General features: G+C 40.0%; 2 protein-coding genes across 2 annotated transcripts; both read right to left on the reverse strand.

The window, feature by feature from the left end:
- Positions 1-109: 109 nt before the first annotated feature.
- Positions 110-4000, reverse strand: LOC124197885 (kinesin-like protein KIF23). Its single transcript, XM_046593449.1, has 14 exons — positions 3812-4000; positions 3457-3682; positions 3145-3378; positions 2976-3085; positions 2696-2914; positions 2470-2641; positions 2171-2404; positions 1854-2105; positions 1652-1792; positions 1344-1585; positions 956-1280; positions 688-894; positions 539-610; positions 110-478 (listed from the first exon to the last, which is right to left on the reverse strand). The coding sequence occupies exons 1-14, from the start codon at positions 3820-3822 to the stop codon at positions 314-316; spliced, it is 2610 nt and encodes an 869-aa protein (XP_046449405.1). The 5' UTR covers positions 3823-4000; the 3' UTR covers positions 110-313.
- Positions 4001-4062: 62 nt separating this feature from the next.
- On the reverse strand, positions 4063-7201 carry LOC124197886 (anaphase-promoting complex subunit 2-like). Its single transcript, XM_046593450.1, has 10 exons — positions 7015-7201; positions 6521-6935; positions 6352-6457; positions 6146-6284; positions 5921-6068; positions 5637-5862; positions 5342-5570; positions 5018-5269; positions 4532-4948; positions 4063-4465 (listed from the first exon to the last, which is right to left on the reverse strand). The coding sequence occupies exons 1-10, from the start codon at positions 7087-7089 to the stop codon at positions 4166-4168; spliced, it is 2307 nt and encodes a 768-aa protein (XP_046449406.1). The 5' UTR covers positions 7090-7201; the 3' UTR covers positions 4063-4165.
- Positions 7202-10176: the final 2975 nt, after the last annotated feature.

Below are 10176 nucleotides of genomic sequence, written 5' to 3' on the forward strand. Positions count from 1 at the left end.
TTACCTTAACGTAACGCATAACTGATTAACTTCCACGATCTCACCTTGTCAGAGGGGAGAGTATGTAAGTGGAGAGATGTCTGAGTTAGTGAGTTTCAAGACAAACCAATTGTTGACATAGCTGTTCGGTGTATTATGTATTAACGAAATACGATAGTAAAGTTATAATGCACATGTAAAAGAAATACAAAAAATTTTTCAAGACGAATTGCTAAAAGTGAAGCGAAAAAAGCAGGGGCGAGAGAGGGAAATCCGCTAACCTAGTTCAAGAAATTTTGTTCGTCGATCAGTTCGGGCAGGGTAGCAAGTTCTTTCAAGGGCAGTGCTTTTTAACGCGACCGTGTCCTTCAATGGCGTAGCCGCAACGGTTCTCAATATCAGCAACACGACTGTGTACATCCTTTAGTCTGCCATCACTATGGCGCTTGGCAGCAGTTGGTGACGAATGTCGAAGAATCTCAACGTCTTGCAGCACAACCTTTCGAAATAGAGAAATTAAAAAATCTGGGTATTCAAAAACAATTAACTAAGTATTTACCTGAGCTCCACCACCGACAGTAGTCAACACGTCGCCTTTATAAAGTTTCGTTTCGATTTCTCCGGACGAATCCTAAGAAAGACAAAAATAAAAACATCCTTTAAGTATAAGCTTGGTTGGAATGTGCTGTTAGTGATCCAATAATTTACCTGTTCTTGCGTTGTCAGAACGTATTTCGAAACCTTTGGATCGGTGATCGTTTTGGAATCTACTAATTTAGTAATGGATTTAGCACGATTCATTTGTGGTTGGAAAACGGTATCTGTTTCAAGAGTGTTTTCTGGGCGATGGTCTATCCATCCCTTACCAGGATCTACAGAACGTGATCGGCGTTTCCTAGTGGATACAACTGGTCCCTACAAAAAAAATACAAATTAGACAATCTTGATCGACCCAGAGGGAATTTTAGCATCTTACTCTTAAAGAAGGGGTTCCAACGACTCTGGGATCAGAGACGCGATGTGTAGCTCCAATCGAAGGCGTGCGTGATTCGGATTCGCTAGATCCACTTGTGCCAGGAACTTTAACTGAGCAGCCGGCATCCAGCAAGTCGCGCATAACCAGAAATCTTTCTGTTTGTCGCTGAAGTTGAGATTCTACTTGCTTATAACGGTCCAGTTCTTTCTTTAACTTTTCGCGTTCCAATTGCCGTTTTGTCTTCTCCTTGGCTTTTACGTGTTGGATTTCCATCTCACCCTGATTAAGAAGGCAATCTTTCTCCTTCAACTCTTCTTCCAACAACCTTAAATGAGAAAGACGAAAATTAAAAACTGGTGAATAGCCGTTTTTATCTGGGAATATTTACCTGGCGTATTTTTGATGCTCGAGTACATGGCGCTGTAAGGTAGCGTTAGCCGATTCCGCATTGAGGACACGGTTTTCAAATGTTTGACAACGCGAACGCTCATCTTTTAATTGCTCGTTCAAACTCAAGTTCTCTTGACGTTTCAAAATGAGCTCCTCTTCCATTTCACGAATAAGAGTTCGGACTTCGACACATTTCTTCATTTGCTGCTCCCGGCGACTCTGTTGATCACGGATTCGCACCTTTGAGAAAGGAATTACACACGTGTATAGCATTCGCAAATTTATGCTGAAATATAAAACAACTACCTGCAGATACTCAACCAAGGCCGTTATAAGTCGATCATCCGATGCTGATTGTAATTCCAGAGGAGGCCACGAACAGCGAGCCGCACTGAAAACCATATCAATGTCAAACGGCACTTCTGATTGGGGGTTCGAAATTCCACCCTGCAAAATCACATTGAAGTTAAATATGAGACTAATAAACTCGCATTGATGGAATAAAAACCTGTTCCAGTTTGCGATATGCCTCGGTTAGAACACGATTGGCCTTTCTGCGGCCTGGGAGAAGGGCGTCTCTTCCAGCTGGCGTTGCTCGAGGAGTAGCTTCCAAGCGAATATTGGGCTGTACGGCACGAGCGATTTGCACTTCTTGAGCCATTTCAGCAAAACGCATCACGGAAAGAGTTTCGTCGTAATCATCCGCACGCGGGTTCACGCAAACAATCATTCTAACCTTTCCTTCGCCGTCAAAGTAACTCTGTTTACAAAACATTTTAGCATTTAGTAATATTAGATACATTATGAACTTGACAGGACGCTTACCTTGAAAAGATGTGTGATTTTAGAATCACGGTAGGGCACCATTTTATTAGTGCCATTCAATTGGTTTTCGCGCAGAATTTCCAAGCAAGATCGAAGCGTCATCAAGGTGTTGTTGATGCTACCAGCTTCACGCAAACGTTCGCCAGTGGTTTTAGTTCGACTGTTTCTTTCTGAACCAGCAAGATCAACTAATGAGAGCTGTCCTACAGTTAGCACCTTCTCTGGAATGGCACCCTTAAAATTAACAATTGATTAGTTTTTTAATTAAAATCGCAGACTTAGTGATCGATCGATGATACCTGGTAATCAAGCGGAGCCTGAACAACGCGGATGTTAAATACGGAGTGGCTTCTACTCGACTCTGCGTTGAGAGTAGTGTGAGCAACACGGCGTCGCTTTTGTCCCTTGGCAAGAACTTCAGCAGCTTCATCGGCCGACTTAACTTCAACTTCAGTCACAGCATGAACATACCTGCAAATAAATAGGTTAAAGCAGCTCACCTTAACAAGTGAACTGTTCACTTACATATTGTGATGTTGGTCTTCTCGTAAGATTTTTGATTGTATCTTGCCAGGTCGAAGAGGATCGATAGGAGTATCGTCCAACAGATCGAAGACTGTATTGTTGTAAACTTCAACAAACGTTACAAAAACTGAATAAGCCTGGTCTTCATCTAATGCTGAAATCCGTGTAGCATCCGTTACGCGCGGCCCTTCGTTCTCTTGTCCTCTGCGTGCAGGTGTCCTAAAGTATCGCAATTATAATTAGATTGTTTCAAAAATTTTTAAGAATTTGGTATTCTTACTTGAACTTGTTTGAAGTTTGAGCTTCAGATTGCCTTTCTGATAATGCATCAATTTCACTTTGGATTTCAAAACTGTTCATTTTATCTGGTTTGAAGATATACTTTTTAGCCTGGTAGATTGAAGATTAGTTAGTACAACTGTATTGCGACATTTTTATTTTTGAAATACCTGGTAGTGACCAATGCTGTTAAAAATAACATCCAAACAACGAGGGATAATGCCACCATCCTGCAGCTCACCATTCATTGTGTGTGTTTTTCCTGATCCTGTGACTCCATAGGCAAATAGCAAGCTATTCTTTCCATGAAGCAAGTCTTCTATTAGCGGTAAAGTCACAGTGTGGAAAATAGGTTTCTGTGTGGTCTTCTCGTCAAACACACCAGTGAATGTATATTGTGTTGCCTATCAAAAAGAAAGCAAGATTAAAATACTGAAAGTACTTTCAAAAATAAATTGCTGGGAAATAAAGTGTCAACTTACTTTTGTCGTTCCACTTCTGTAACCTTGAGAAGTTTCTGGAGGTACAACTTGAACTACAGTGTCACTTAAAACAGTTACACACGAATCATCAGAGGGGACATCAAGAGGTCTGATTCTGCAATACACTTGCACAGGATCCCGATCTCTGGAAGTCATCAATGCTTGTTTGGACCGTGCTGGGGTAATTGGTGGTTTGGTTGGCACCTTAGGTGCAATCTTCAATCGCCTAAGATCAACATAAAACATATTCTTAACTTCTTTCGTATACAAAGCATAGTGAAAAAAAGAGCATAATCGGACATGAAGAGAGCACGAAACACAAATCACACACTAATACGGTTTGTAGAAAACTTACGATGGTTTCATTTTCGAGCCTATTCGGTTCAGTACTTATGAACCCCTGTCAAATATTTAAAACGAATGAGGGATTTCAAAATGTAAACCGATTTGTCTGTGCAGTGGGCAAACTTTTTGGCCGTTGTCGATTGTCGTTTCATTCAAACTGAGTGCAGCATCGCCAAATCGCCAGGTGTGAATTCGAAATACAGCGTTGCCAGTAACCTGACTTATTTATGACATTGAAATTTGAAAATTCGAATACAAATATTAAACGTATTTTAACAACTTTTTATTTCATTACAGAGGTAATCACTTCAGAAAATTTATTGTAATGAATACACATTTTTAAATTATCATTAAAAAAATTAGTTCATGGTTTGGGGAGTCTATACATTCCAGAGGAGAAAGACAACAACTGTTGCTTAACTTTTGAATCAAGGAAATTTTTCAACTGTTGCAGAGTGCACTCTGCCCCACTAGAGCCTTGCATTGTAAACATTTTAAGCATCTGGTGAATACGCTCAACTGGAAGGGCTTCGAGATTTGTCAGCATGCCAACAACGTACGACCAATAAACTTGCAAACCATCTTCTTCCGTTTTTTTCTCACTATCTTCCTCGTCGTCATCTTCTTCTTCTTCCTCCATTTTCGCTAGCGTTTCTAAAAGAATCTACGAAAAGGACGTAATTGCAAAATACATACATTTGAGAAACGGTAATAACTTTTTAAGATATACCTTATGTCCTGTGAAATTTGGTCCATTTTCATCCACTTTGAAGCGATCAGTAGAAATTTCCTGGAGGACCCCGTGTGTTTGCCACACGTGAACTCGCCTTCGAAGATGAGACATTGGTAATTCCATTTCCTGGCTAAGCTCTTCCAAATCCCATTGATCCTTGTCTTCAAAATGAGATATGATGGCAGCCAAATCGGGCGGGACGGTGAAAGACACGCAACGGTGATTATCAAACTCCAGTTCCAGTTCCACAGAACCCGACTGAGGTACCCAATGCAGAGAACGACTCGTTTTCACCGTTTTATAGTTTTGATTATATTGTTCGAGCTGGTTGATGATTTTGATCGGCAACTTCATCGGTTTGTCCTTCAGCTGGTCCCAATACTGAGCTGATATAATCATAGCCGAAATCGGAAACTGGATGGAAATAAATAGAAAAAAAATTAACTTTTATTTATCGATGCGCTAAACGAATTAAAAACGTACTTCAGGTTTGTGCACGACCGACTGTAGGTGGGTGTTGATTCTCTTGGAGTCTGCCACGTCCTTGAGCATCACTTCGCAATTGTGCAATTCGTTTTCTCCAAATCGAATTTTGAGAAATTCTAAATTACGAATCTCTTCTTCTGTGTCAAAATGAAGGTTCAGGAGCAATCGATCCGACAAAAGCTTGCGATATTCCTTGACAAACAGGCTTTTACTGCCGTAGATGTTCACCAACATTGGTACAATATCGCCCTTTTAAATAAGAATTTGTTTTACAGAACCGAAACTATTTTAAAAACATCTTTATTAACAAGATGAAATTACCGGCTTTTTTCCTGTCCAAAGTTTGCTAGGATCGGCATCGCTTGGTGCTGGAAGCCAATTTTCCCAATCGGTTGAGGCTTCGGTATCTCCAACTGCTGCAACAGATTCTTCATCCAGTATAGCAGTTCCCGTTCTTCCCAACTCAAGCTCTCCGCCCAGCTCTCCGCTACTGTCAGTCAAACTGTGAATTATATGCCGAACAGTGTCTCCTCTAAGTCGCAAATATTGCCTGTTGGAAATAGTTGAATACATCATAAGCCAAAAGTGACGGATCGAAATTGAATAATAATAATACTTGATCGGATCACACGCTACATCGAGAAGCACGCCAGTGGGATCAAGTACGCTAAACGCTCTTATGGCCGATACGTAGGCGATTAGTATGTCTTCTGTTGTGGCTCCCTGGTGAAGCAATCTTGCTTCTAAAGTCGTTTTAAGAGACTGCGCCAAAATTGGTTTCAACTGCGTCCGTGAAAGGCATTCCTGTAAATCCTTTACCGAAGGAAAGCTCTCGGGGTAGCCTATTACAAGAAAGATTATGAAACAATGAACACAATACATGATTTGGAATTGACGAACCGATAATGATCTCGAATAACTGTTCGATTCTAGCGTGTGTATAGGCGTGGTACAGGAATTGGGTAAAATTTTTTCGCACTTGATCCTGTTGGATGTAGTCTTCTCCATAGACGATACCTAACCACCGAAAAATTATGTTTTGCAACCACTGCAAATGGTTCAGAACAAGAAACGAACAGGGTGATTCAAATGCCCATTAAGACCATTAGCACATTAATAAAATACCTTTTCAAGCATTTCAATTTGAGAAGAGGAAAAGTTTCCTACACATGAATCCTGGACATGTGATTGGATTTGAGTCAAAATGAGAGTGTGAATCATCCCCACAGATAGTTTCTCAAGTATTCCTATTTCAGCCAAAGCCCTAAAAAAATAAATATGATCAAATGTGCTGAAACATAATCAAAGAGAAAAATGTTTTTTTTTTTTACTTGTTGGTGTTATGACAATTGTCTAGAATGACATTACATTCACATTGATCAATTTCTTGGTCACACCCTGAACAGTGAGTGATAACATCACCAGACTCATCTCCATCTTGAGTAGAAAGATGTAAATTAAAAATTCAATTATAAACCTACTTTAGAACAAGTATAATACCAAAGTTAAAATTCCTTTTTTCTAAAGACATGAATGCTCTGAAAGCTCGGCTGTAGAAGAAATTCACACAGCATTCAAACTTTGGTGGTATCTGAGACAGCAAAATTGCACTGAGGTGTGCCTGATATTGGGCGAATGATTTTGGCGTGACATTTCCTGACAGGTGATCCAACAAGGAAAAGTAATGCTGAAGGCTTTTAATGTCGGTGTTCAGAACTTTAACAGCCTCCCTATAGTTTTCGTAACCAGAATTTTCATTCTGAGTCACTTCAAATCTGGACCAAAAATTAGGGGTTATCCTATTTCGTGTGTCATTGAACAGCTTCTGCCAAACCAATTCCTTGCTGAAGTCTACCAAATCATGGTTAACAATGAATTCTGCACATCCTTCAATTTCGGTTCTGTCTAATTCCTTCTGCATGTAAAAATTCAAACGGTGAGCGTGAAACAAGAGTAATGAAACAAATCTACAAGTAACAAAAAAAGAATCATACTTGACATTTTCCATCAAGGTTCAAAGTTTGTTTCAGATAGTCCCAAGCAGATGAAACTGGCTTCACTGTGTTCATTTCGTGCGAAAATTTTGGGTTTTAACACGCTCTTAGAAAAAGATACAATTTTCATAAGAACTTCAGTTCAGACAAAAACAGAAAATTGTTATTTCAAAAAATTTGCTAATTTCGTCTGCTGGGCTACAAATGTCCACCCGCCAAAATAAAAGAACGACAACTAGAGACGACTGGTGGTAACTATATGCACCAGAACTAAGGAGGCGTCAAAAAAAAAAAATACTTTTCCGGATATAATTCTACAAAAAAGCTTTGGGGCTTTAAATGTCCACCTTCAGTATTTAAAAAAGATAATAAATTAAATATAAGTTCAAACGACATGAACATACACATTCAATCTATTAATTCGCGCAAACATCACGCTTCGATTTCACCCGCGGTCGCAGGGTTGAGTCGCAAGTTGATTTACAAGTAACAATTCTTCATCAAAATGTATAAACTAGCCAGCATCTGGTGCAGCACGAAGCTGATGTCATTTGATAATGTGCAGCATCGCTGCCCGGCTCCATGTGATTAATAAATATGCTGCTGGAAACGTTCATCGGCTGCTGGTCAGAGAGTCTGCGGTGTATAAAAGACGAACGATTTCGCAGCAGCACTCTTGTGCTGTTGCCCATGAAATCCAAATAGTATATATATAGTAGGATGATGTGCCAACTCAACCGGGTTCGTTTTTCTCCTGGAAAAGCCACACACATACAATTCACATCTGCCAAAAGCTAACGGTTTATTCTTTCTGCCTTGCGATGAGAGTCCGGGTGTTGCGACGGCGACGGTGATTCACATGACTGGAGTTGACAGCCAACGACAGCGCGACGGTGGTGGCGGAGTCGACAGTTATTGGCGCTCTTATCTGACGACCCATCAGCAAAATACACCGTGAACATGATTAAGATCATATAATAAAATCATAAAAAGAAAAGAAGAGCGATAGGAAATATCGAATCGTATAACATAGTTAAACGTTTTAAAAAAGAAAAGAAACGAAAGTTGATGGCTTTCATTCTCGAATATTCACGCAGCCGTGATCATCACAGCTATTATGCACAGACACGCCAATTATTGTGAAAGAAAACATCACCGAGAATCGATTTGGATGGGAGGCAAAGCGAAAAGAAGTTGGAATTGACCGGGGCAATGATCATCATCATCACGATGACCCGCGATGAAAATATTTCTTTCTAGGTATTTATTTTGAACGCGTTCATCTTTCACGAAGAGGAGGGATTAGCGGAGGACGGAAGGAACTTCATTTGTGTCTTAGCTAGATAGGCGAAGATATAAGAGAATATCTATAATTTAACTCGAGTTAATCTAGAGAAGGCGGCGGGGCTGGCGGTCCGTTGACCTGTTCACGCACCAGCAGCAGCACCGCCGCGTCGCTCCCGCGCCAACCGAGATCCGACCGACCGACCATCCACCAGACATGGAAGAAACGGGAGGGAAAAATCGCCATCCGCATCACACGCAGCCCATTCGGACACAACCTCCTTTCCTATTTATTCGGCTATACATATCATCAGTTTCAGTATACTATAGGCTTCTCTCTCTCACCATCTCTCCAACTCCTCCCGATAGTTATAAGTCTACACTGCTGGTCTTATTTTAGCGTCACGGAGTTGGCCGGCCGTTTACACAGGAAGGAGGCGGAAAAAACATCCGCCAAAAGAAAAGAAAAAAGACAAAAATTACCTCAAAGTCGTTTGAGATAAGCTGTATGTGATTAAAACAACATTTTTAAAAGAAAACAAGGCAATATAACGATGAAACGTTCATTATGTCTACGATTGGCCGAATCATTTCAAAGAAGCAAAAGTATTTTTTTTAATATTTATGGAGTTGTCGGCAACAGCCAAAAACTTCATTTTTTCGCCACTCACGTTGGCCATCTGGTCGTCGAGCCGTGATGGTATTAAGTGAAAATGCTGCTGCGGTGGTGTTTCTCAGCTCTGCCACATTGCGATGCTGTACATATATAACATTCCAAAATGCATAGAATTATGGCGATTCGTGATGATGAAAAGGAAAATCATCATTTTGAATAGGGAGGAAAAATGCGCCTTTTCTTTTAACATTCTCGGAACGGTACATCTATTCAACATTGGCGGGAGTGGAGGAAGGAGGGGGGAAAATGGCTTTTGGTTCGCATGTTTTATATGTCCGGATAGTGCGAATGAATAAACGAAAAACGGTTGGCTAAATTCACTTGACTCTTTTTTTGTTTTTTTGTTTTTCATCCGGAAAAAAAAAGCGACAAGCAAATATGGCTGGAGGGTGGCCATTAAAAAGAAAATATATACCTGGGCGCACGCGGAAGTGTGAACGCGAACGAAATAACAATTAAGAAATGGGGGGGGGGGATTATAAAACAGTCGGATAGTCACGCAGAAGAGAATCAAATGCAGCAGCAGCATGGCCATCATCTCTCTCAGCATCAGCTTCTATATACAGCAGGATCTTTTGTGTAATAACAGGTGGTTCAATTATTATTATTGTTCCATTTCGTTTGATAACATTTCAAGCACCTTACAGAAAAAGATGGAATTTTTTCTTTCCGACTGCTCTCGGTTTTCACTCTTCTTTTTCCTGGTGTCCAGATTTCCGTTTCCTAAAGGAAAAATGAAAAAGAAAAAATGGGGTCCGATCAACCGTAAATGAAACCAGAAGTGGAAAAGGAACAAGTGCAAGGGAAATATAATAATGAGGAACTTGGTACATATGGTGAAGACGAGAGAAAAAATGTAGCGGTCGCTAATGTTCTACGGCTGGATACCAACACCGTTTTTTTTAAATAATTAAATGTTGCTAGAAATAATATTTACATGTTCCACGCGCTGGATTATCTGTTATTTCTTTATTTTTTGAAATTTTTTTCAAAATCTGATTATTAAATTATATCAGCGCGCTTTAGCCGCCAATTTTTATAAAAATGGATTTATTAAATAATCTTTTTTTACAGTTTGACATCGCGGATGTTATATAGACACACCATCTTGGTTTTTTCCACTGAATCATTCGTTTATATCCTTCCGCTGAAAAAAAAAAATCATTTCCAAATTCCCCCCCCCCCCAAAAAAAAATAAAGGA

This window comes from Daphnia pulex, chromosome 7, assembly GCF_021134715.1.
Source record: "Daphnia pulex isolate KAP4 chromosome 7, ASM2113471v1".
Classification (NCBI taxonomy): Eukaryota; Metazoa; Arthropoda; class Branchiopoda; order Diplostraca; family Daphniidae; genus Daphnia; species Daphnia pulex.